Here is a 27,059-nt window from a genome sequence, read left to right on the forward strand (position 1 = left end):
GTAAGTCACTGAATACTTATATTACAAATATTGTAAAATATTTTAATGTGCTGAATTAAACAACACAATTTAAGGGTGGTGGTATTCCACAGTATGTTGTTTACTGGGGATTATTATAAATTCAACAGTAAACATTTACAACCTTCATTCAAGAAAATAATCTAGGGGTCCCGGGTTCAATACCCAGTGGAGGCACATAGTGGTTCGGATCCCACTTTAAGCTGTAGGTCCAGTCCCGATTAGCCTTACTGTGCATAAAGTGGACTTAAAACACCAAATCAATAAATCAATCAATTCATTCAAGAAAACACGTCAAAACCTTTGATTGAGAAACGAGAAGCACATTTTTTCAAAGACAATATAGAATATTGCAAGGTTTTGAATGCATTTGCAAGTTTTATTTGCTTCCTGGTAAAGCGAAGTGTAGAATATATTTCTCTCAGGAAGAAAAACACGAGTCAAAGGAGCTGATGAAACACGTGGCGTGCGCGTATCTTGTACTTTATGCTAATTTCAACTCACGAACCAGGAAGTCATCGGGTTTCCCGTGTGCGCAGGCTCTCTGCAAGCAAAAGTCAATGTCCTGCAACCCCATCCCTCAGGTGTTCCGATCGATACTCAAGTAAAGTACTCGGTGATCGCGAGAAGAAATATTATTTCTTCAAATATATGATGTACGTCAATAGGAGAACTTTGTTAGAAACTTCGACAAATAGATAGAGTTGATTGTGGTGTAACCATCTCGAGGCATCTCGTGAGAAGAGTCAGACGTCAAGGGTTGATCTTTCCCTGATATCCTGATCTTGTTACTTAAACAGGAAATTAAGCAATAAACTTACAGCATTTGCATGTCCAAACTGCCGTTAGCATGATAAACTTCTGATCTCGATTCTTTCTTGATCTGAAAATCTGATCAAGAGTTTTCTAATTTGGAATCATTCCACAAGAACGATCGACTTCAAAACAGACATGTCTGCATTCTTCAGCGAGTGTTTAAGCCACGAACAGTAGAATCTCTGAGATCATGTAGGTGGCGATTGAAAAGTTTCGCAAGTTTTCTTTTCTCTTAACTAAAAAGAGAAACACGCATAGGAAATCATGCAATGGATGATCGTGTCATGATATTTGTACATAATTAATTTACAGTCACGTTGAAAAGTTTTTAATGATAACTCTAGTAGTGTCAAATCAGTGGATCAGAATAAATACTAATGTTTGCCTCAATTTTGTTACCACATCTGCACTATTATTATTTTGAAGTTTAAATTTTCCATTGAATTACTATACTTTAATGTGCGCACTTTGAAATTAAATAATATTTTGAGCATGAATATTATTGCACAAGAAACATTTACTGAGCCTGTGACATGTAAGATAGTTTGTAGCATTAACTTAAGCTACATAAAAAAATCTTATTAAACGTATTGTAAGTAAGTCTTGAAGCTTTCCTGGCGACGAATGATGAAAGATTCTCTATCAACCTGGTGAGTTGTGGAAAGAATTCCATGCTTTCGAGAGCTAACGTCAGGGTAGAAAATGAGAGTGGCGTTAGCTCTAAGAAGCTCACCTGGGCGATAGCTTCAGAGAATCTTTTCATCAATAACATATTGTGTTTTAGTATTCATAATTTAATAATAATACAATGTTTCTCTTCTTTAACAGGCACAAGCTGCTTGCACGTCAAGAAATTAAGGTGATAATGGAATTAATATCAGCTGTAGTTTTGCCGATTGTCATTTTTGCTACAGTCATTCGATCCACTGTAGCACTACCAATGCAAGAGGAGAGTGAAAAAGAATTGAAAAATTTGGTAAGTAAAAGTGAGCATGTAACTTAATATGTAAAATCGGTTTGGGCTTGTTTCATGGAGGGCCTGTCGATGGTTCAGTGGCAAAGCTGTCGTCTAACAATCAAGGGGTTCCGGACTCGATTTCCGATGGAGGCACGTTGCATAGTGGTTCGGATCCAACTTTAAACTGTAGGTCCAGTTCCGATTAGCTCATCTGAGCATAAAGTGGACTTAAAACAAACTTTGATCCATGAAGGGTCCCTTCTTCTGGTTCTCGAAATTGGAAATTTTAAACAACACTCAAATATCGGGACATTTAAAAAAATTGAGAACATTTTTGTCTAAAATTAATTACTAAATGTTTCTCGTTCATATATTTCAAATTGAAATGGGCTGCTTATAAAGATTGTGCAGATGTGTGTACTCCACTGTACGAGGTCAGTCAAAAAAATTCAACTTTTGAAACAGCTGACCAATGTGACCAATACGCTTTACGTCGCCAGTGACAACGCATAGTGGGATTCCTAACATTACTTTTCATTTGTTGCATCACTCCATGTCGTCTTGTTTATGATCTACATCTAATTGTGTGAGGTTATGCTCGTTAGTCTTAAAAAAAAATTAAAATTGTGACAATGAAGGTTCTTGGAAAACTACGACGTTACCACTACGCCATCAGAGTGGCTTTATGCCAGTTCAAAATGATCAGCAGGCCCATTGAAGATGGTACAAAATCTGGACGACCGTCAACATTAATTGATGAGCATGTTGAGGAAGTGGAGAAATTGAGGATTGAGTGTTCGTAAAATAGCAGAAGAGAAATGAATCATCAAAAGTTTGACTGGAAAACTGAACATGTGTCGAGTTGCTGTTGAATTTGCGTTACGACTACTGACAGATAAGCAAAAAAGGCGTCGCGTTGGAAGCAGTGAAGAGCTTCTTGATCTGTCAAAAGAAGACAGCTTCCTGAAGAGCATCATAAAAGGTGACGAGACAAGAGTCAACAGTTATGACGTCCAAAGGAAAGATCAATCATTGCAGTGAATGAGAAAATCGCCATTCAGACACCCCCCCCCCCCAAGTGACAAAATCTTTCCAATCTGAAGGTTATGTTGATATTTCCAAAAAATATTTGAAGGGGTCGTCCACAATGTCTACGTCCCAAGTGTTCAAATGTCCAATGATGAGTTCTATTTGACGGTGCTGTAGCGTTTGAGAGGCAGTGAGTAGGAAAAATCCTGAAGCATTGGCACACAAAATATGAATGTTGCATCATGACAATGTCCTAGAGCAGTGTTTCTCAACCGCCGGGCCGCGGCCGGGTACTGGGCCCTGACGTAAGTTATATCGGGAGGTTCTCGTGAGTTTTCGACTTCAGCCTAAGCTGGCTACTACCTGGAAAAATGGCCTTTCGTTCATATTTCGACCACGGTAACAGGAAATGCTTACGTGGCAGTGGCGGTGATGGATCAAACGTTCTAAGCGGGGGGGGGGGGGCTGCTTCTCGCCTCCAAATTTGAAGATTGACGGACTGGCCGTTCTCGAGTCACAGCCGGAAGGTGAAGCGACTTGCAGCATGATATGGCTACTACCTGGAAAGATGGTCTTTTCAATGTGCATACTAACTAAGTTTAAACAATTTGAAAGCTATTTACGAATAAAATTGTTGGGATCGGGGTATCGACTTTTAAAAAAGAAATTTACCGGGTCGCGAGCTCACGAAGGTCGAGATCCACTTCCCTGGAGCCTTCGTGGCTTCTTAACCGCAGCTGTTGCTCCCCAGTTCCCTTTACCCATACGGAGTCCACATAGTTCCCGAAGTTGAAATACAATCTGAAAGATCGGATTTTTAAGTCGATAGTCGGTACGGGGCCTGTTCAGTGGCGCAGCCAGGAATCTTTCTTGGGAAGGGAGGGAGGAGTCATGAGACAAAATATGTTCAGCACTATCATTTGTAACCTCTTTAGGGAGTGAGAGTGGGGGGTTGAAATCCAACATCTCATCTACATCTAAATTTGTCTTAAACTGAAACATCATTTGAACATATCAGGAAAGAAAGGAAAAAGTAGACCTATGTTGCCCACTTGAAAAATGTAATTATTTATATTCTGAAATTATTCTAAATGTTGCATAAATATGGTTGAAATGAAGGTGTTTATTTTAAAACAATTAGGTTCCATACACACACACACATCTGTAAAAAAGATTAGTTTTGAAATTTGTTTAACTTGACTTTTGGGAGGGGCTTCAGCCCCGAAAGTCTCCCCTTTGGATGTACCTATGAATCTGTGCCCTATTCCTGAACGCACGTACGTAGCAGGACGCATTCTAACACTCAGTGTATACAGTATAAAGCGCTGAACGATGTTTGATAGTGATTAACAATAAGCGTATTTTGAAGGATATAAATCTGATCAACATGTATGTAATCAAATAAATTTATTTTTGAAAAATAGTTTCGTTTCCCTTTGGGCAGACATCGTACATGATTGCCCCCCTCCCACTTAAAGCTTCATGTGTGTAAATAATTTCTATATCAGAATGGATAGACTGCAGAAAATTAACCTCTCGTTACGCTAATCACGTTACCATTTGGACAAAGTATAATTATAAAGTTAAAATTTATGCTCTCATTAATTCAAATTGGGTTATTTACATTCTAGTTATTTCCGGAATAAATTACTCATTTTTCTATAATTTTATTTTCTTTCTCTTTCAGATCAGAGTTAGAAGGCAAGATTCAGGTAAGATAACTATTGGCTTTTAACATTCAGTACAGTAGAGTACAGTAACAAGTAAGAACTTGTTACATACATAAAATAGCATATGGGTGCAAGTAATGTTTCGTTAACATTATTGTTTATTTTGCACATTTTACAGAAATTTGCGATTTTGGGTCAGAAAACGAGCTCTTCACGTGCGATTGGCAAAACAGGAACGGATCTCGATTGAATTGGGAACTTGGAACTGGAACGGTGTCCAACTGGCTTGGAGGACCTACAGTTGATGCTAGTGCAACAGATGACGCGGATAAAGGTAATTATGTTTTTGTAGTTACTTAATATTGATATAGTGATGTTGAAATACAAGTAACATATGACTTTCCCGAAATGTAATTGCACAATTATAATTAGAATTAGGTTAGCACATAAAACTTAATACAGGACATATAAGAATTACGAAAAATACTATATATGAATTATACAACAAATAATTTTCTCTATATGACAGGAGGATACATCTTTTTCGAAACGTCTCTACTGTTGAGAGGTGCTCATGATGTGAGAGTAGAACAAAGTGCTTTTTTCGAAAGTCCAGTTTTGGAATCAAGTGGAGCAGAAGGAAAATGCTGCACTTTCAGGTAAATTAAGATTACGAACATATTATTACAGGTATATTTTCATAACTATAAAGATAGAATAATTGTTTTGTGATTACAGGATGAAAAATTATGTTTGTAATATTTGATTGTCTTGTCGAAAAATTAATTCCAACGGATGCCCCCGGTCACAATGACAAAGTAAATTGTTATTATTGAATACCAAATGTAAGTAAAAAAAATGAAAAATTTAAAACTCAGTTTCAATTTCATGATTAATCATTAATTAGAAGACATAAAAGTTGCAAATTGGTTTCATAATGTCTCATGTTTTTAGCAATGCACTTAGTGGAATTTGTTCACATGTATAAAGTTTATGGATTTTGTAATAATAGGTCTCCAGATTCTCGGCATGTGGGCCACAGTGTAGGTTTTTTAATTTAAAACTAGTACACAACAGATGCTATGAAAATATAAATCGAAATCAATATTCACCAAGAAGTGGAGACAAAATAATAGCATATTTTATGACGAAGTGAAGACATTCTAAGCTATTGCAAGTCGGAATCCCAGTATTGAACTTCCTTGAAGAGCGTGACACACAAGTTTCTGCAAGTTCGAAGGCCAAGGCTCTTTTAAATTTTAGTCTTCCGTGAGAGCTTGGAACTCTTTCCTGGAATTTATTTCATCGGAAGCAATGAACTCAGACGTGGTACATTTCATTGTCAAACTTAAAACATGAAGGTTCAAAAACGTTCAACAATAAGGCGCCGAGTGACTACTATAAGATGCATAATTAATGATATAAATATGTCTTCTTCATCATTGTTAGAAAAAAATATTATTATTTCTATAGCTATTGATAGTAATCCTCACTAACGGAAATAAAAGGGACGAAAAAGACAAAGGAATTCTAAAATATTCACAGACGGTAAGAAACTTGCCCGTGGTTTTCCTGATGGATGATATTAAGCGAACAACTTCCCCCACAATTCATTGCGCGAAAGCACGCCCGCGGCCATGATTCCGGCAAACGTTTCGCAGCACAGAAAACACCTTTGATAAGCATTGCGCTCACAGCTTTTGTGGCAGTGATTCAAGGTACAAATATAACGATTACATGCCAAATGTAGTCTTTCACATTTTGCTAAGACTCGTAACAATGATCAGTATCTAAAAAGCTGTTATTTGCAACAAAACAACGTTGTATAAAGCTATGTAACATACGAAAAAAAATACAGGACTGTGGAGCCTGTTTTTCATGGAATCAATCGGACCTATCCGATAGTGTAGTGGCTAATGCTTGTAATCGAAGGATCCGAAATTCGATTCCCCCTAGAGGGAATTCTCAAGAAAATTAAAAATATATTTTTTAAAACAGCGAATTAAAACAAACTTTGTCTCGTGAAAATGATAATTTATAGAAATGTTCCGAAGTACAAAATTGCGTACTAGGTTATTTTTTTTAAAGCCGTAACGTATCACTCACTTTTCGTATATGTATTGAGACAGGCAAAGAAGATACGCTGAAAAGTATATACAAATATACGCATAGAAATTTTACAATAAAATATATGCATACTTCGAACGCACCCGTTGATTAATAAGCAGCTATTTCAAATTTTCTGTGAATATTATTAGAGACCGTACAACTACCACACGCGTTGCAATGCATGCGGATCCAAAGACTAACACAAAAGTCATTTAACGCTAGTCGTTAGCCATAAACACAGTACTTGCCTTTAAAATATGATTCATATTTCACCCCGGATTGGAAAAATCACGCCATCTTGACCAACGAAAAAACTGTATGAAGGTATGATGTTCTCTCACAATTAATACATAAACAATGGCACACACATACACAACGCATTAATTCACCAAAAGGAAACTTCATTTGATAATATACAATAATAGTAATACAATTAAAAATGATATAAACATCGGGTCATTTTCATGCACGCAGCATTTGCTTCGCTTCACGTGCGGTTTGGCCAGATTTCCCATCATGCTCTCCGCCGCTGACGTCACATTGAATATCGTTCATTAGGATCATGCAAGATTCTTTTTCTAATCAAATTTCCAGAAGAGAAATAAGATCGTCTACTTTTTAAATGTCGTGTTTCTCAAAATATGATCTGCTACCTCGTTAAGTAAAAAAAATGTAGGTGTCAAGTTTACAAACTTTTAAGATTTGCAGGTTACATTGAGCGCCTCCAGGATCACTCAGCAACCCAACATTGTTGAGTAGCAAGAACCCTGGAGGCGCTTGCTACCTGGTTGTTGAGAAGGAGCGACTGCGGCTTCACTCAACATAAAATTCTCTCGCTACCTGCGGTCAACTGTCGTCTGAAAGTCTGTGGTCGTCTGCTAGTTGCAACATGGCTCGGTGGAACTAGATGCGCTGAGTAAAAAGTATATACTTGCAAGTTTGTTTACGTAGCCGAAGCGCGTCTTTAGGTCGCGCATCCAATAGACTTAAATAACAATAGCTTTTTCGCCACTATATTATCGGAGAATGAGTCATCTGTCAACGGATAATTATGCACTGGCTTCAACTGAGGTGTTTTTAAAAATACCAACCAAATAACGCAGTTAAAAAAGTAATGAACCTAGGTACTGTTCACAACATTAAGTTTTTTGGCAAAACGGGTGAGCATGCTCATGCAAACAGCTTGAGGTCGAGAGCACTTTTTATCTCGCTACCTGAGTTCCGGGTTCGAGTTCCGGTATAGGCATAGATGTTATTTGATTGATTTAATTTATTATACTTTGCATTCTTGCCAATCGCGATGGCAATATTTGACTAATAGCGAAGATGAGGATGGGTGATGATATGGTGAAGGAACACTCACAAGGAACAGCCCAGACCGGGATTCGAACCAGGGACCCCTGGCGTCGTAGCGCGATGTGTTAACCACTCCGGAATGTTATTTATGAATGTCCCTTCTTCAAGTACGTGTCCATCTTCTTTTTGCAAGAAATGGCATCAAGTATCGAGTCTATTGCCTGTGTTAAATCCATACTTTTCAAGGGAGCGTGATATCAAGAAATGCACCGTTTAAGAAGTGTGATATTTGATTATCCATTGGAAGGAGGGTGGTATTATAATAACCTAGCCGATGATCATGCAAAGTTAACCATAAAGACAACTCACAATATTGTGGCATATCCATGTATAAACGTAAGTTTGTACGTGTTTATTTATATTGCTTTAATTCACATTTTTTCGCAGCTACGCAAGCATAATCAGTAATTCATAATTCTAACTATATCAAACATTGTTGAGTGAAAACAACGTGACTTGTTGGACACAGCACCGTTATAGAATTTTGCACACATTTTGCAGCTTATACTCACTGTTTAACATTTGTGTTCGTAAGCCGACCTCCTTGGCTACGACGCCAGGGTCACGGGTTTGAATCCCAGCCTGGGCGTTCTTTGTGAGTGTCCTTCCATCAATTTCATCATATCATCACTCATCCTCATCTTCGTGATTAGCCAAGAGTGGCAGAAAAACGACGATAAAAACAAAATTCAAATCAAATTACTGTTCTTAAATCGTGTTTATTATTGTCCTATTAACAATGGTTGATTGATAGATTTGTTTAATTTTACTTCACTTTCGTGCCACTTTTGGCTAATTTGCGAAGATGGGAAAGAGTGATGACATGATGAAATTGATGAAAGGACACTCACAAACATCCATGCCCAGGCCGGCAACCACTCCACCACGGGGGCCGCCTATTAACAATGGCATGAAACTATTGTGGAATAATGATCCCACTTCCAAGCACATTGTCGAAATTAATCTTTCTTTCACTTAGAGTGCAGCGTATGTTATGTGTTTCAACAAAGGTTTACAACCAATAAGATTACACACACACACACACACACAAATAAAAAAGCAGAGTGTTGTGTCGAACTTGCACTCCTGTACGAAAGTAATCTTTATTTTAAACATATATATCCTTAAATAAAACTGGCCACAACCTTTCTACACTCATGGTTATTACGTATTATTTTGGAGAAAGAAAATTGTAACAACAGAGAATTTGTTGTAACCAAAGCTCTCAAATTAGGAATATAACATTTCCCCAATTGTATCTCTAGACACAGATCTAGATCTACTTACTCATGTTTTACTTCGAGATTAACCACACACTTTCATTTGGAAAATAGCATCCATATATATGTAATCATTGATTCATAATCCATGAATAGTGGCACCGTATTCAACAGCCCAACACGCCCTGCCATTTTCGCAGCAGACGCCGCAGGCGCAATGCGATTTTCAATTGTTATCGGCTGGAACGTCGCTACTTCTCAACTCTGCATCCAGGAAAGGCCATAAAACTGTGTGACGTAGCAGGTCAACATTTGCTACCATGTTGAGCGATCCTGGAGGCACCCATTGGTACATATAAGCATCGATGAATGAATGGAAATGTTTTGCTTTTATGACTAAAATTGTAAAACCATTAGAATCTGAGAAACAAATAGAAAGACGAAATTTAAGTTTCAGTTTTAAGTCTACTTTATGGGCAGATAGGCTAATCGGGATTGGACTTACATTTTAAAGTGGGATCCGAACCAGTCTGCCTCCACCGGGTATCGAAGCCTTGATTACAAGGCGATGATGTTATAACTTTGTTTTTTTAAAGAAAATCCCTACGTGGTAGCTTTTCCCATCATTTTCTTTCTCAGTTTTTCTGGTATATCAGTTTTGTACTCAATTATCTGGTTTCTCATTGAGGTCAAACATCCGTTTCTTAACCGGGATTCGAACCAGGGGTTCCTGGCTTCGGAGCGCGCTGCGCTGACCACTCTGCCACGGAGGTCTACTTCCACTAAGCCATTGGGGAGGCTCTAGGCGAAATTTTGGAGGTTACTGTGTAACCTCACTAAATTAGTCCAAGACGAGAGACTATTTGAGAGTATCTACTGTTCTCGTGGTTTTATTTCCCCCACACTTAATGTACTATATTTTACAAAATTCTTATTTTTCTACAGTTAACATTCTCTCTTTATAACTTTCATATGCTTTTAAAGAATTTCATAAAGTCATCACCATTTACTTCAATTTATAAGCATAGAATATATTCTTGAGAATACTTTTACAATGACTCTTTAAATCTCTTGTACCTAACATCAGAAATGTTCGTTGGTCTTCATGAACGACAGACAATTCTTGACAACATCCGTATTAAAGGCTATTTTTAGCGTAATGTTTGGTTGAATATTTAATCTTTAAGACTTCAATATTGTAATTATATGACTTGTTTAAAATCTGTATTATTTCGTTAGTTTCTCAATGGATGGTTTGAGCGCAGCAGGTCTTCGAGTGTTGCTGCACCCTGTCACAGAGGATGGGAGCCCTGGAGCTTTCGACCGCGTCATCTGGGGGACCAGAGACCCCACCAACAGTAACTGGATGGAAGCAGAGATGCTGTATACTTATAACAGGGAACATCAGGTAAAGGATGCAGTGTGTGTTTACAAGAGAGAGAGATGAATTGGAATTTTAGTTCGTTGGGTTCAGGTCCCATAATCTGTGAAATCCTAGATGATCTTCTCGCCGTAGGATATGCGTTTGAGGGCCTCCCGGATGGCGCAGTGGTAGCGCCGTCGCCTTACAATCAAGGGGTCCCGGGTTCGATACCCGGTGGAGGCACATAGTGGTTCGGATCCCACTTTAACCTGTAGGTCCAGTCCCAATGAGCCTTTCTGTGCATACAGTGGACTTAAAACACCAAATCAATCATTCAATCGGTATGCGTTTGAGTCCTGCCCATTATTTATTTATTTTGGCATTTTTAAAAATTTTATGTTGCTTCTCTGCCTCTTAAGATTAATCGCAACGATGATTATGAATAGATGAAATGAATGAAGGGACATTCACAGAGGACACCCATGCCGAGACTCAAAGCGGAACCTTCGGAGCGACTGTGAGACTAGCACTGAGCCCAGGAGGCTTGATGCTGCATTTTGTTCTGTCATTCCTTTGCATCGTCAAGATTAACCTGAAATGTGGAGCGACGAACAAGCATAACTAAATCTTAGAACAGAGTGGACCAAGTAACTGATGAGGAAAGTAATTTACCTCCAAGTTTCAGCTAATTGGTTACTTTGAGTAGTAAGTAACACAATATATATATATATATATATATATATATATATATATATATATATATATATATATATATATATTTTAAATAGTGGACAAAAGCCATATTTTATATTTTCTCTTCCCAGATTGTATTTGAGGGCATAGCCAAAGACGGAGCAGATCCATACCGGAAGTATCGAGGTTTCATTGCTGTGGACAACATCGCCTTGAAGCCAGGCGGCGACTGTCGAGGGCATTGCACATTTGAAGGTGGATTCTGTGGTTGGACGAATGACGAAAACGACGATTTTGATTGGACTTTGGTAAGATGTGAAGGCCAATTATCGTATTTTTAATTTTCTCCTGTGTTGATTTCTTTATGCATGCCTTTCATGTATTTCTTTATGCCTTTTCCACTAGTTTGCTTACTTATTATTTTATGATAAATTCCGTCACAAATTTCTGACGTTAATTGCAACTATAAAGCTGAATGAATCAGCGATGCGATGGATTTGAGTAAGTTACCTGATTTCGGATTCTGTAACCACAACACCTATGACACAGAGGTCTGTATATGGTCTTACTTGTAAAAACATGTTGTAATGATCGTGTGCCAAAATAGTAAATGCAGTACTACAACTTGAACCGGTAAGAAGTATATTTCGTGTGAGTGTTCCTAGGTCCACTTGTTACCGAGCACCTATGATAACTATGAAAAACAACAATCCAAAAGGAAACAGGAAATGATAAAACCTTCTGGACAGAAAAACCTAGATTAATTTAATTTGATAGTGCAATATTGTTAGACTCTCCATTGTCTTGGCCGCGGTGGCTCAGTCGGTAACGCGTCTGACTACCATGCTTAAGGTCCCGGGTTCGATCCCCGGCCGGTTCAAATCCGGGAACTTTTCTAACGATGGAAGCGGCCCCGGCGCCCACACAGCGTCGAATAACATGGGTACCTGGGGAAACCCTGGGGGGTAAAGGCGGTCAGGGGCGTGATGCTGATCACATCACCCCCACTCACGACCGGATCAAGAAAGTGTGGGGCGTTACCCCCACACCCCCTATACGCCTTCATGGCGTGGTGCTATGCACAGGGGAGCACTTTACCTTTTTTTTTACCTTTTTCTCCATTGTCTGAAATAAGAAAAATCTCATACGCAGAAAATCTTAATGTCTTCTAAGGAGGAAAATGTCTTCAATGAAAGCAAAATATTTTTTAAATGATAGGCTAATTGAAGGGCTGGGGGGAGGTAAAACATGGTAAGTGACATTTTTGTCATTATTGAGTTACAATGTAAAAGAACCATCCTTCAATTTCCGCATGTAATTTGCATGTGATGCAATTTGCATTGGACTCATTAAACGTTCCTGAAGTTGGTAAACACAGCACAAAAACAATTTATCTATAGTATAGCTTCTAATAACCTTTCTTCTCAATGAACTTAATAATAACCCAAATGTCACTTATACCATGTTACCCCCGAGCCTTCCAATTGTAAAAAAAAAAAGCAGTGAAACTAAATTAGTCGTCCCCTGTACGTACATTGCACTAACTATTTCGTTAGTCCATAAATAGTGAGGTGGTAGGGCTTTTCACATTCTCAAACACAGCGTAGGTGGTGTGAGCAGCATCATGCTCCGCCCGCCATTACTTAAAAGGTCGCCCCCAAGTGTCCATTGATACGAGGTGCGAGATGGGGTTCAGGAGCGGTATGGACATGGACGGAAAAAGTTCTGCTTCTGGGAATCGAACCTGGTTCTCTCGCGTGGCAATCAGATGCCATATTGACTGTACGATCGAGACTCGTTAAAATATTGAAAATAAAGGAATCTGTGTGATCAGACTTAGCTTCTACCTTTTAAGCCTAGTTGATGGTATCAAATTAAGATCGTTCCTGACGTAAGTTTAGTGCTGCTCGTTTTCACTGTTTCGAAATATCGTGGATCTTTCGTGCACTGCTCTGTATGAACGAACAAACGAGCTGTGCATGCAACGTATTCTTTATTTCTACCCTGTCGTGGCTGAAAAAATGTACGGGTGTTGCATGCACCTTTAAACTCCCCGCAGACCCTCACAGCAAGCAAGCCTCCTTTGAGAATAGATCTGAAGATGATAATGCATGAATATGTAAATGAAGGGCTGAAAATTCATTTGTTTGCCCTATCTTTGTCTAGCTTGGCTTCCTTTTCAAAAATTCATAGTCGTTATCTGACCACTGCTTTGATTATTCTTAGTTCGTGTGAGTACAAATTTATAACACACTCGAAACACGTGAGGTGCGACCTTCCAAAAACGATGCGTGGCGTGACTGCCAACTTACTCCATTAACGCGAAATGTCTATTGTTTCTTATAACCTTGATTTTGGCATATTAACGTACGTACACATGCCTGACCCAAATTAGTCATTGAACGAAATACCATGACCGCAAAAGAGTCGACGCTCAAGCCTTGTGCATGTGAGAATCAGCCTTGCAATGTTGTTTCAAAACTGTCAGACTTACATATCCTTATACCCTTACACCTCTTAAATACTAACTTATTCCCCCCAAACAAAATGGAAAATTCTGTTAAACCCCTCTAGAGATGATTTAAATTGAAACATTTGCATTTCGTCATATCATAATGAAACAAGCCAACATTTGTGTATATTCGACAAGACTGCTACGAATACTTTCAAAATTCTGTGTGATTGTGGCAATAACTGCGCCTTTGAATATTAAACTGCATTTTGAATATGCTACAAGTCTTCAAATGTTCCCCAAATAAATATATGTAAAAAAGTGTAATACATTTCAAGAGTTTCACTAAGAAAAAATCGTAAATGTTTACTATGCAATGCATATTTTTAACTTATCACAATTGATATTTTCATCCACTACAGTTCATTGATTACGTATTGTAAATTGGGCGTCCCCATGGCTTAATGAAACGGTCGACGCCTTTTAATCAATTGGTCCTGCGTTCAATATCCGGTGAAGGCATACAGTGCTTCGGATCCCATTTTAAACTATAAGTCCGGACCAGATTAGCGTAACTATGCAAGAAGTAACTCAACTAACATATTGTAAGTCATATGAAGAGTTAAATTTATAAATAATGTAACTGAATGCTGTCCTTTTTAGAAAAATAAGACTGTGGCAAACCATAAGTTATAAATGCATTATTATTATTATTATTATTATTATTATTATTATTATTATTACCAAAGGTATTAAAAATAACAATAATGCATTTGTATTGAAGTTACAGCCCACAAAATTTGACTTGATAGTTTCGATAGACTTCATTCCAAGCATTCTATTTGACATGGATTTTCTCTGATGTACCGTTAATGTACCCGTATTTCCATACGTGCACACTATTATCGATATATACATATATAATTTTTCTTCTACATTTATTATTATTATCGAACATTCAGTACGTCTCCAAATCCCCGTCAGTTTCAGAGAAGCCAAGCAAAGGTCATTTGCCTTGCCCACAAAAGGCGACGGCTATATTTACGCTTTCTCTCCCAGAAGCCCCTTTGTCTCCGCAACGTAAAATATTTCCATTCTTCCCTGCAACCAACCCCCTCCTCCACGTCAGCCAATAGAAATTGGACATGGACAAAAACCTCTAACAACGGTGAATTTTGGCGGTTCAGTGTGCGTCTATAAGCTAGACAGACGAGTCGGTGTTGAGAATTCAGGTGACAAGTCTGTGTTGAGAATTCAAGTGACAAGTCTGTGTTGAGAATTGAAGTGACAAGTCTGTGTTGAGAATTGAAGTGACAAGTCTGTGTTGAGAATTGAAGTGACAAGTCTGTGTTGAGAATTCAAGTGACAAGTGTGTGTCTAGAAGTTGTACCGAAAGTCTTTGTCAAGAGGTTGCGCCGAGAGTCCGTGTCAAAAGGGTTATACTGAACATTCTGTGTCTAGAAGTTAGTGTCCGTCAATGCTCAGAGCATAGCATTTAACACTTGATTTACGATGAACGGGACAGTTTTCGCTACGAACGAGATATATATCTTTTGCATATAAAAGTATTCATGTAACTGGTCAGTGTACAGAAGACAGATGTGAACTGTGACGTGTGCTTCCGCGGCCTAATATACGTATATGTAGGAATCGTCACCGGAGGGCAGTGAGATTGACACCACGGACAGTTGGGACAACCAGGTTCTTTAACGACAGATAATGGAGACATCAGCGCCAGGACATCGGTGTAAGTGTGACCGAAATTGAAATTAAGGTGTGGACTTGCAATTCTCATATCATGTAGAGATTCTTAACATAATACATATTCACATATCACAGTCCATCAATCCATTCGCTATAATTTCATATGCAACCCCATCCTTTTCCCCCATCTCAATAATATTTTCTATTTGTTTATGTGCACCGTGCAGGTACAGCCGGGCATCGAACCCTGGACGGCTTGGTCCCCAACCGCCTATTGTTCGGCTTCAACCAAGCGGCCCAGGGGGGAAAGAGCTAGCCTGTACGGCCACATGAAGTTACAGCCCACAAAATGTGACTTGATAGTTTCGATAGACTTGATTCCAAGCATTATATTTGACATGGATTTTCTCTGATGTACCGTCAATCCTTCCTAGTAAGTTCTTTTGAATTGTCATGTTACTCTATTCTGAAAAATAAATACTAATTATCTACGTAATTGAATTTTAAATTGATTTTCAGGGTCGTGGCAGTAGAAACCCTTCGACTGGTCCAGCCACTGATCGGTCCAGCTTCATGCACGGCGGTATTGAAGGAGGATATGCCTTCATAGATTCCTCTTTTCCAAGACGACCAGGTGACATTGCAAGATTAGCCAGTGTTGAATTTGATCCTACACGTATGTAGATCTTTAAATTCTGATATAATTACAACTTAAAAATAACAGTATGACAAAACATATACATTAAGGTAATAAGACATTCGTAATTAATGGACCCTATTCTGAAACTGACAGAAATTGTCAAAGGAGGATAATTAATTGGTATTTTATAAGTCTTTATGGCACCATATTTTATTTTTGCACCTATCTAGATATAGTCCTTTGTGAGTAACAATAGGTATCGCATTTTTGTATTACTAACTCGAACAAATAAATGACTCGAGATTAATTATAATGAGTGAAGTTAGTATATTAGAGACTTTTTTGGGTCCACACATTTGTCTCGTAGATTTGAAAGTTTAAATATACAAAAATATACAACCTTGGTGACAATGAAGTTCGACCAGAAAGGAATACGTGATTAAATGCACAGAGGCATAGGCGGTGGAATGGGTGACCCGCAGAAGTGACGCATGTGTGTAAGAGGAGGCGTGTGAGCAGGCAAGAATCGTGATCCCAGCATGTTGCACCCAAGGTCACGTAAAGAACGAAAACGGGGAACTATACGCGTGACATTGAACTTCGACCAGGCACCAGACCCATACGCAAAAATTCCAGATAGTGGCGCATTCGACGGAAGCATGACGTCACGGACACGATAAGGGAGTCCGCCGTATATAAGCGCGTGCTGTGCACCGAGGAACCGCAGTGCATCATCACCATGGCCAGGGGCAAACCTATTGACAACACCGTGAGGAGAAGAGTGGTGGAGTTGCAACGGGATGGACTCAGTGAACGGGAAATAGGGCGCCAACTGAACTTACCCAAGTCAATAGTCCACTGCATCATCAAACACCACCAAAATACGGGTAGTACAGAGCCAGGTAAGGCCCCCGGTCGAAAACGCCTGCTGAGCGTGCGTGACCTACGGATATTTAGGCGCTATATCCAGACCAACAATCATGTTTCTGTGGCCGAATTACGACTGTGGACTCGAGAACGCTTTCACATTGAAGTGTCAACCAGAACCATTCGCCGTTACCTACAGCGATGTGGTTACCGAGTGTACAAGGCGAAACGTAAACCCTTCCTTTCCATGTTGAACAAAGGCAATCGACTACGGTGGGCACGAATGTACCGGGGATGGACATTTCGGCAGTGGAACAGGGTTTTGTGGACGGACGAATCCATTTTCAATGTTGTGTACGGGAAAATACGGAAAACAGTCATTTGTCGGAAGGAGGAACAGAATGAAGCAAAATGTTATGCACGTCGGGTACAGAAACCTGCGTCAGTGATGGTATGGGGATGCATGACGGCATCTGGGGTTGGCCCACTACACGTCTGCGAGGGCATTGTGAATGCACATGCCTATACACGCATACTGGAGCGGCATCTTCCCACAGTGCGAAGGCACCTGTTCCACAGGCGGCGTCTCATCTTTCAACACGACAATGCCAGGCCTCATACAGCGCGGCTGACAAGAGAATGGTTGACTCGCCATCACGTGCGAACTCTGCCATGGCCACCATCGAGTCCCGACCTCTCGCCCATTGAGAATGTGTTGCGTGTTCTTAAGCGACGTGTGCAACAGAGGGGACCCACGACAGTGGCTGCTCTTATCGCCTGCCTGCAGGAGGAATGGCACCGCATCGATGTGGAATACCTTGAACGACTCGTCCGCAGCATGCCCCGACGCATTGCCACAGTTATTCGCCGACGGGGCGGCGTCACACCATGGTAAACAGGATCCCCTCTAACAGTGGTCGAACTTCAATGTCACGTGTAGATGGACGAAAATGTTTTATTTTGTGTGGACACCATACATTGCTGCGTTGCAGCGGAAATTTATGTTTTCCTTTGTTCCATGTAGCCTGCTGAATAAAATATGTTCAGCATATGCATGTGTTCTCCTTCTTTCACAACGCAGTCCTATATTTGTGACTGGTCGAACTTCATTGTCACTAAGGTTGTATACCAACTTTTTATATTCTTTTGTTTGACTCTTATATATATGGGTAGATCCACGCACAAAATAAAATCATTTACGTCACATTGAGATAGTATTAAATATATTTTTCACCAATATCTTTATATATACAGATTTCGATTATTGCTTCGATGATTCATATCGAGTCGAGCTGGCATTATTCTTGGTTTTCAATGCACCAAATTTTACATTTGCAGCCTAAGTAGTTTCTGAGATATTGATCAATTAAAGTGATGTCGATTGTTTGATTACCAAAGACAGCTTAGCAATTATTGCATATTAAATTTCTAGACGTACAGATTTCCTAAGGTACTGTTTGTTGACACGGACAAACGGCCACGACCGGTATACATATGTTTTACATGCCATCTCTTTACGGGGACAAAAAGACTCATAATCGCAAATTTTAATATCTTCTCACATCAAGAGTGCGTCAAGTGATCGACCTTCAATCTCGCCACAGAAATCCTCGGGTACGAGTTCCGGGCATGGGTGCTCTTTGTGAGTGTCCTTTCATCATCTCTCATCCTCATCGTCGCGATCTATTTTTGGTCTTTAGTGAAGAATAAAAGGAAGAATCCATCAGTCCAACCAACCAAACTCAATGGTGAACCTATTAGTAACAATAATATCCAGAATCTTTATGCTACATATTTCGAATCTGTCTTTTCCGCGGAACCATCCTCTTAAGAAACCACACGTACGAACGCGCTCCCGAAATCCCAACTTAGTCTCTTAAGCATCCCAGAAATCTCCCTAAAATAAATCGAAAAAGCCATCAAGAAACTCAAACCAAAAAGAGCAGATGGACCGGACCTAATCTCCCCTACTGTATTAAAGGTTGCTCAGAGGCACTTAAGTTCCCTCTTCACACCCTCTTCAATTTAATCTTGAAAACAGAAAAAATCCCCGCAAGTTGGAAAATGACGGAGATTTGTCCAATCCTCAAAGCAGCAGATAAGACAGACACAAGTAACTACAGACCAATCGCGAAACTGTCAGCTCCAGCTAAACTCTTTGAGCAAATAATTTATAATCATATTTACTCTCATGTCAAACCTATCCTTTCTCCACACCAGCATGGATTTGTACAAAACCGTTCAACTGCGATTAATCTAGTCGAATTAACAAATTACGTTCCGTCAACTATTGACGATAAAGGACAAGGCGATGTAATATACACGGACTTCTCAAAGGCCTTCGACACGGTACACCACGATACTTTAATTCAGAAACTAGCTTACATCTGCCTCTCCCCGCAACTTATAAAACTACTTGCTTCATATTTACAGAATAGACGACAATATGTCATGCACCAAGGACTAAGATCCTCCTATTACGTAGCCAGCCCCGGTGTCCCCCAAGGTTCGAACCTAGGCCCCCTGCTGTACTTGATTTTCATTAACGATTAACCAGATGCACTAAAAAACTCCGAAAAATTCATCTTTGCTGACGATGTCAAAATTTTCAAACAAATTAAAAGCGATCAGGACTGCACGAAATTACAAGACGAACTTAACGAAGTACTTGATTGGTGCAAGAACAACAAGGTTAATCTCAATCTCAAGAAATGCAAAGTAGTATCATTCACACGTAACAAAAATCCTATCCAATACTCATATAACATTTCCGACGTAGAAATCCTAAGAGAGAATACTGCAACTGATCTTAGAGTCACATTTGACAAAGTTTTAAATTTCCAGATACAAACTGCACGTATCCTCAGTGAAGAGCACAGGAACCTAGGATTTGTGATCAGAATGGGTAGCCAGTTTCAGAAAAAAGAAACCTTTTTTGCTACTTTACTATACGTTTGTCAGATCAAAACTTGAATATGCCTAAGTCGTTTGGGACCAGTTATTTAAAAAGGAAATCGAAAAAATAGAGAAACTCCAAAATAAATTCTTAAGGTGTTTAGTATGCAAATTAGATGGCATTTATCCAAAATTCACTTCGGGTGACATCTTACGCAACATGCTGAGTGTCAAGTCCCTTGAAAAAAGGAGACAGATACCCCAGTTAACCTTCCTTTCCAAACTTGTCAATGGAAAAATAGACTCCTCCGTACTTCTCGCAAAAATAAACTTTTATGTTCCATACTCACAATTAAGACCCAGAAATGACCTCTTCCAAATTTCAAGCGGTAGAACCAGGATGACCGAAACGGATCCCATGAGAAGGATGTGCGTGTTGTACAATATAGTCTGTAATAATGCCCCTGACATTGATCTACGTATTTAGACCTAAAATCAAACATATTATGTGAACCCTGTATATAATAGCACTGTAACCAAATATGTTGTATACTTTATGATACACCACACATTTATTATATATTGTTGTTATGTAATGATTATTCTGTTCCGTCTTATAGTTCTTTTCTCATTGTCTTTGTTTTCTCTTTCCAATTCTTAATTACTTGTTTTGTCAATATGTATGTGAACTTAACTCACAACTTAACCTCAAAGCACTGTAACTGGGCATTTGCCTGTAGTGTTTAATAAATAAGTAAATCAATAAATAAGGAAAGCGACGCTAAGACAATAACATAAATACAACAATAATGACAGAAGACGTTTTAGTCACTTGAGAGTCTTATACATAGTGTATGGGCTCAAACTCTCACGACTTCGTCCTGAGATATTTCTCAAAATAATCATTACAGTAGAAATTACAAATCATAATCTCCTTCAAATTATTTGAGTGTATCTTCCAGTGCACTTATCTAAGTGCAGAAACTCGAGAAATCACGTTCTTCTCGCAACTACTTGACCCCAAAACGTAAGCATTCAAATTATTTTTTGCCTCAAATATATCATCGTTTAGAACATTTAGAATCCAATTGTGTGAAAAATACCTTGATCACTGTCACCAGCCTGAATTATATTTACTAGTTTGTCATATACCTTGGAGAATACTATAAAATATGTTTATAATTCGGCTGGAAATATGAAAATTGGTTTATCTCTTTCGTGAAAGTCGAGAAAGGGATACGAAATGCTGTGGTTATTTGTGCCCACCAGCGCACATGTACACCAAAGTTTCCTTAAACATCCACGGTTGTCCAGCTTGAAAATGCCCTCACCCTTTTTGTATGCACATGCTTTCATAATGAACACCTCTAAGATAAAGAGAATCTGAGTATCTATTAGGCCTTCTTCATTCAAACTTGGTTTTCAGTAGTTTAATTACCTCAATAAAATACCGGAATAAACTACCCACACCACTAACATCAAGAAAACTCCATCCTACAACACAAACTAATGTAAAGAAGTATCTGTTGTCGAAACAAGTGCCTTGCATTTTGTTATAATGAATGTGATAGGAATGAGGTATTATTATTATTATTCGATCAGTATTAACAGTATAGTGATTGTTTTTTTTTATATTTCAAGTATGTACATATATTTTAATTGTAATGGTTATTTTCGGAATACATATAAAATTGTAATATTATTATCTACTTCGACAAGGGTTTGTTGTGGTGCATGAGGCGGAAACGCACGTTCAATAAAAGCGATTTGATTTACTTAATCATGTTATCGCATTATGTTAAATAGATCTGGCGTTTTCTCGCTGCAGCTCCTGACACGCCGCTTTGTATGCGGTTCTGGACTCACATGTTTGGCAACGGGATTGGAACTCTGAGCATTGTACTAAGCGACGTAAGGGAAGAGAAAGAACAGGTCATTTGGACTTTGTCAGGAGATTCTGGAAATTCTTGGTATCAGGCGGAAGTACCTGTATCTTCTGCAAATCCATTTCAAGTAAGTTAATTTTAGTTTCCAATGTAATTAGTTTTGGTTATATGTATATTTGCGCAAAAACCATACATTTAATGTAAATTATAAGCACAGAAAACTTAATGTCTTCAAGTAAGCGTCATTCTCTAAGTTTTCCACTAATTTCAAAGCAATTATGCCGAAAAATGACGAACTAATGGACATCAAGAAACCCTAATTCCCCATTGAAGTGTCCGGGTTCAAATTCTGGCGTGAGCATGGGTGTTCTTTGTGAGTGTTCTTGATCATTTTCATCTTATCATCACTCATTCTCATCGTCGCGATTAGCCAAAAGTGGCAGAAAAGCGACACTAAATAAGAAGAATACAAATACATGTAACTTTGTACATAGTTTATCTGACTTGGTTCTTCGAACGTAAACGTAAGCTACTACCTCAAGCTACTAATTGCAAAAACAATTAGATAAAATCTATTTATATTTTGATACTCTGACGTCACATTTCTACCTCTTGGGTTCATCGCGACATTGAGAATGAATGACAATCTGGTAGAAAGAGATGATGGGACGAACACAATGAAATGTCCATGTTTTTTCTATCGAATCTGTAACTTTTTACCTGACACTGCATGACGCTATCACTCCGCCACGAAGGCCGGCAGAGTCAAAATCTCAATCACAAGAGCCCATAAAGAGTGTTGACGCACCAAGTTAATGAGTTTTTCTTATTACAGATCGTTGTACTTGGTCAAGTTGGGAAGAACAATCTAGGAGACATAGCTATTGATGACTTGTCGTTTATGCTTGGAAGCTGTCCCAGTAAGTTCAATGTTCGAATACTTATTATTTTTTTTAATTATGTTTAGCAGTGCCATGCAAATACCAATATAGGAAAGAAGGGGAAGAAAATGCAACAATTGGATTTTAACTATATTTGCATACAAAATGTAAATACTAAGTATTTGTTATAAGTATGTACGATTTTCTTTGTTGTTATATTTACAGTGTTGCCATCTCAGATAATATTTATTTACTACTTTTAGAGAATTATATATGCTCATTGACAATGACTCATTAATACATATTTTGATACATTTGTATTGCAGCCTTATCGCATTCCAACAATAGATAGTTTACAAATATTCATAAATATATTCTGATATATTTAATAACGTTAATCTATAATATGAACAGTTATTCTGTTTTTCTTAATGAGCAGTGGCAAGTAATTTTCTTGAAATTTTTCAGTTACCAACCGTCACTTCCTTGTTCCTTTTTGGATGCTACAAAATAACGTTTACATGTGAAATATCAGGATAATAGTAATAATAGGATAATTTGGATGACTGATATCTAGCATTTTTATATTGTAATAAGTGATAGATTGAATTATGGGAATCCAATATGCAGATATACATAAAAAGTTTGAGCCCGACCCTGTGGCCGAGTGGTTAGCACATCGCGCTGCGACGCCAAGGGTCCCGGGTTCGAATCGTTCGGGCTTGGTTGTTTGTGAATGTCCATTCATCAATTTCATCATTTCATCACTCATCCCCATCTTCGCAAATTAGCCAAGAGGCACAAAACGCGAAGTAAAATAAACTAAATCAATCAATCAATCAATCAATAAAAAGTTTGCACGTTTGGATGCCCGAGTATTGACCATCCTTACATCCGTCATTACAATTTTCCAGATACTTGGCAATGCGGATATTCGAATATTAATCAACCAAAATTTATCATTGCTCGTCAATCTTATACATACATACTGTTAATCTGAAGATTCGGCTACCCATCCTGTGGATATGTAGATATCCGTCATCCGGATATATATAGTTTTCTGTGCAGAAGAATATGCCTTCCACCCCATTGTCTGGATATGTGTTCGCCAATTATCTGAATACTAATAAAATAATAAATCCCTCTATATTAATCAAGCGAATATTCCTGATTCGCTGCAATTGGGTTATCAGGATCTGGAATACCCGGATATAAACGTCAGTTCGATAATTCAAACAGCCATTGTATTGAAATTGACTTGCTTTTCATCAATATTCCACACAAATAAATCATATTGCTGGAATTCCTTGAACCAGTGTTGGTCTTCAGAATTGCTTAGTTCAATGTTTTCTGCGCAGGGTCCAGCAATGACCTCTAAAGGGTACCTCAAGAATAATTAATGTGCTACAAAATAGTTAAGAGTACCTTACACAATAAATGTCAGAAATTACCCCCCAAAAAATATGTTTCATAAAATAACTCATATATGAACAGAAAATTCTCTGGGGTCAATTGCTGACCTCCCTCACCCCATTAACAAATTTCCATTGACATTATTTTTGCCTTAAAGAAGCACCACATCTGGTTTGTGTTTCCTCTGAATTTATATAAACTTTAAAATTTGGAACTTGCAGTGTATAGTAATATATTGAGATCAAGTGTTGATATATTATTCCATTTGTGCCGGCCCCCGTGGCGGAGTGGTTAGCACATAGCGCTACGACGCCAGGGGTTCCGTGTTCGAATCCTAGCCTGGGCATGAATATTTGTGAGTGTCAATTCATCAATTTCATCATATCATCATATCATCATCACTCATCCCCATCTTTGCAAATCAGCCAAAAATGGAAGTAAAGCGAAGTAAAATAAAGCAAATCAATCAATCTTCCATTTATGCTAAAGTGTCCACATTCTCATTCTAAAGCTGATACTTGACAAGCTTTATTTTCCTTTTCTTTACCAGCCGCTCCGCAAGTTGCGTCGCCATCAGCCGGTGACTGCACTTTTGAAGTAGATGAATGTGGATGGGGCAACGCCGGGTCACGTGATAGATCAGATGACATTGACTGGGATCGAGTTTCGGGCCAGACAATCAGAGCACCAACACAGGACCATACGCTGGGAACTGAAAAAGGTGAAACTGTTGTTTTTCTTGTGAATGTACCCGGGCTCACTAAAACTCTAAAATTAATTTAAATTAGATTTATTGGTATATTCGAATTTGTAATAACATTAGCTTTTTGAACAAATGTGATAGAGACGCTATAGCATTTGCAGATAGAAATAAGACATTATTTTTATTTCCTGTGAGATAATGTTTTTAATTGTTCCTTATATAGGAGGTGACTTTTGTACCTTCACAAATTTAAAAGACAAGGTCGTCAAATGATTATGATTCGTGGTTCGTATACTTGTATTATTAAATTCTTCTCGTTATAAAATTGAAGAGGTAGAAAAATATTTAAAGTAATCAAAATACAAAAATATACAATTGCAATGTTAAATCCTAGAATCAATTATCATCTCATTAGACGATACTTTAGTATCGTCGGTCAAGGAAATATGTGCTAGCATTTTGAACGAAAGTAATGTGTGGGTTTTGAAATATATTGTGAAGTCACAATATATTTATCAATGAATGTAAAAAATATATTTAAATATTGGACGAAAATTAGTAAGCAACATATGAAAATACTGCATGAAGCATGTATTCAATTTGATTTTTCAGGTTAGTTCATTTTTTTCTGTTTTAGGATACTTTATGTCTCTGGCTAGAAGTAACGTTCTTCGTCCTGGAAGCAGAGCGTGGTTTGTATCCCGAAAATTTAAGGGAGACTTTTTGCCAAGATGTCTCTCGTTTTGGTAAGTTGCTGAAAGATTATTTGTTTATTTGTCATGTCTTGGATAAGATTAAATCCATTATACCGACACATGAACAAGAATGAAATGAAATAATTGTAACATGTAAGGTAAAGATAAAAGCTGTTTGCAGAACGTTATAACATATGAAGTTGATGCCAGGTACCCAAGCTAGATAAATCCCAGAACCGCTCAATGCATGTAATTATAACATGTAAAAGATGCATTTTAATCAGAAGTTTGATGAAAATGTGCCCAAAATAACTACTATATTTGTATTTATTTTCTGTAAGTGTTTCGATAGACCATGGATGTTCCCAAGGTAAAATATTCCGGAGGTAAAATAGTCCCCCATTCGGATCTCCGAGCGGGAACTACTTTGGGAGGTCCCTGGACTAAGGATAAGATCTACATTAGGAATAAGGATATGAAATTAGGTACCTGGAATGTTCTGAGCCTTTCGCGGCCTGGGGCATTTCAGTGTACAGTTAAAGAGATGGTTAAGTATAAATTAGATGTAGTAGCTGTCCAGGAAGTTAGGTGGCCAGGAGAAGGGAATTGTAAAACTAAAAATTATACTTTTTTCTATGGTGGTACTGAAAATCATAATTTTGGAACAGGCTTTTTCATAAATAATAGAATTATCTCGGCTCTTAAAACAGTAGAATTTATTAATGATAGGATATCATATGCAGTTTTACAGGGTAGGGGGTGTAAAATTATTTTAATAAACATACATGCTCCAACTGAAGATAAAGATGATAATACTAAAGATGATTTTTATACAGTGTTAGAACAGGTCTTTGATAAATTTTCTCAGTATGATATGAAAATTCTGTTAGGTGACGACTGCAATGCACAGATTGGCAAAGAAGAGACCTTTAAACCCACGATTTTTAAAGAAAGTCTTCATGAATTAAGTAATGATAATGGTATAAGATTGATTACTTTTGCAACATCAAAGAATTTAATTGTGAAAAGTACCACTTTTAAACATAAAGATATCCATAAATATACCTGGTTTTCTCCAGATGGTAAAACTCATTATCAGATAGATCATATTTTTATTGATTGGAGAAGGCATACTACTATAATTGACGTTCGTTCACATAGAGGTGCTGACTGTGCCAGTGACCATTATTTAGTAATTGCTAAATTAAGAGAAGAAAGACTCGCAGTGATAAATCATAAGCAACAAAATTTAAAGTTATAAAATTTAATACAGGAAACTTTAATGATGAAAGAATTAAGAAAGATTACCAAATTAAACTGTCAAATAGATTTGATGTTTTGCAGGATTTAAATGATGATGAAAATATAAATGAAACAGACGTAAATAAGAATTGGAAGCACATACGTAATGCAATAGAATCAGCAGCTAAAGAAAGTATAGGATACCATTAACCAAGAAAAAGTAAACCATGGTTTGATAATGAATGTCATAATCTAATAGAAATAAGGTGGTTAAATAACTCTGATGATACAAATCTAAGCAATTATAATAGAATAAAGCGAGAAGTTAACCGCACGTTTAGAAGTAAAAAAAGAGATTACTTGAAAAGCAAAATTAACGAAATTGAAACAAACAGCAAAATCAAAAATATCAGAGATTTATATAAAGGTGTAAATGAATTTAGAAAGGG

At 37.9% G+C, this 27,059-nt stretch overlaps 1 protein-coding gene across 1 annotated transcript in view; it reads left to right on the forward strand.

The window, feature by feature from the left end:
• Positions 1-27,059, forward strand: part of LOC145984295 (MAM and LDL-receptor class A domain-containing protein 1-like) — a 75,857-nt gene that overhangs the window by 22,165 nt on the left and 26,633 nt on the right. The window contains exons 2-12 of the mRNA XM_083117938.1: positions 1,663-1,810; positions 4,509-4,533; positions 4,670-4,825; positions 5,021-5,150; positions 10,416-10,584; positions 11,364-11,540; positions 15,908-16,064; positions 21,619-21,803; positions 22,512-22,596; positions 24,521-24,691; positions 25,311-25,419. Coding sequence (XP_082974064.1) covers positions 1,700-1,810; positions 4,509-4,533; positions 4,670-4,825; positions 5,021-5,150; positions 10,416-10,584; positions 11,364-11,540; positions 15,908-16,064; positions 21,619-21,803; positions 22,512-22,596; positions 24,521-24,691; positions 25,311-25,419 — 1,475 coding nt within the window. The 5' untranslated portion in view covers positions 1,663-1,699. The remainder of the gene's footprint in view (positions 1-1,662; positions 1,811-4,508; positions 4,534-4,669; positions 4,826-5,020; positions 5,151-10,415; positions 10,585-11,363; positions 11,541-15,907; positions 16,065-21,618; positions 21,804-22,511; positions 22,597-24,520; positions 24,692-25,310; positions 25,420-27,059) is intronic.

Source organism: Lepisma saccharinum, chromosome 2 (genome assembly GCF_977018435.1).
Source record: "Lepisma saccharinum chromosome 2, izLepSacc3.1, whole genome shotgun sequence".
Taxonomy (NCBI): Eukaryota; Metazoa; Arthropoda; class Insecta; order Zygentoma; family Lepismatidae; genus Lepisma; species Lepisma saccharinum.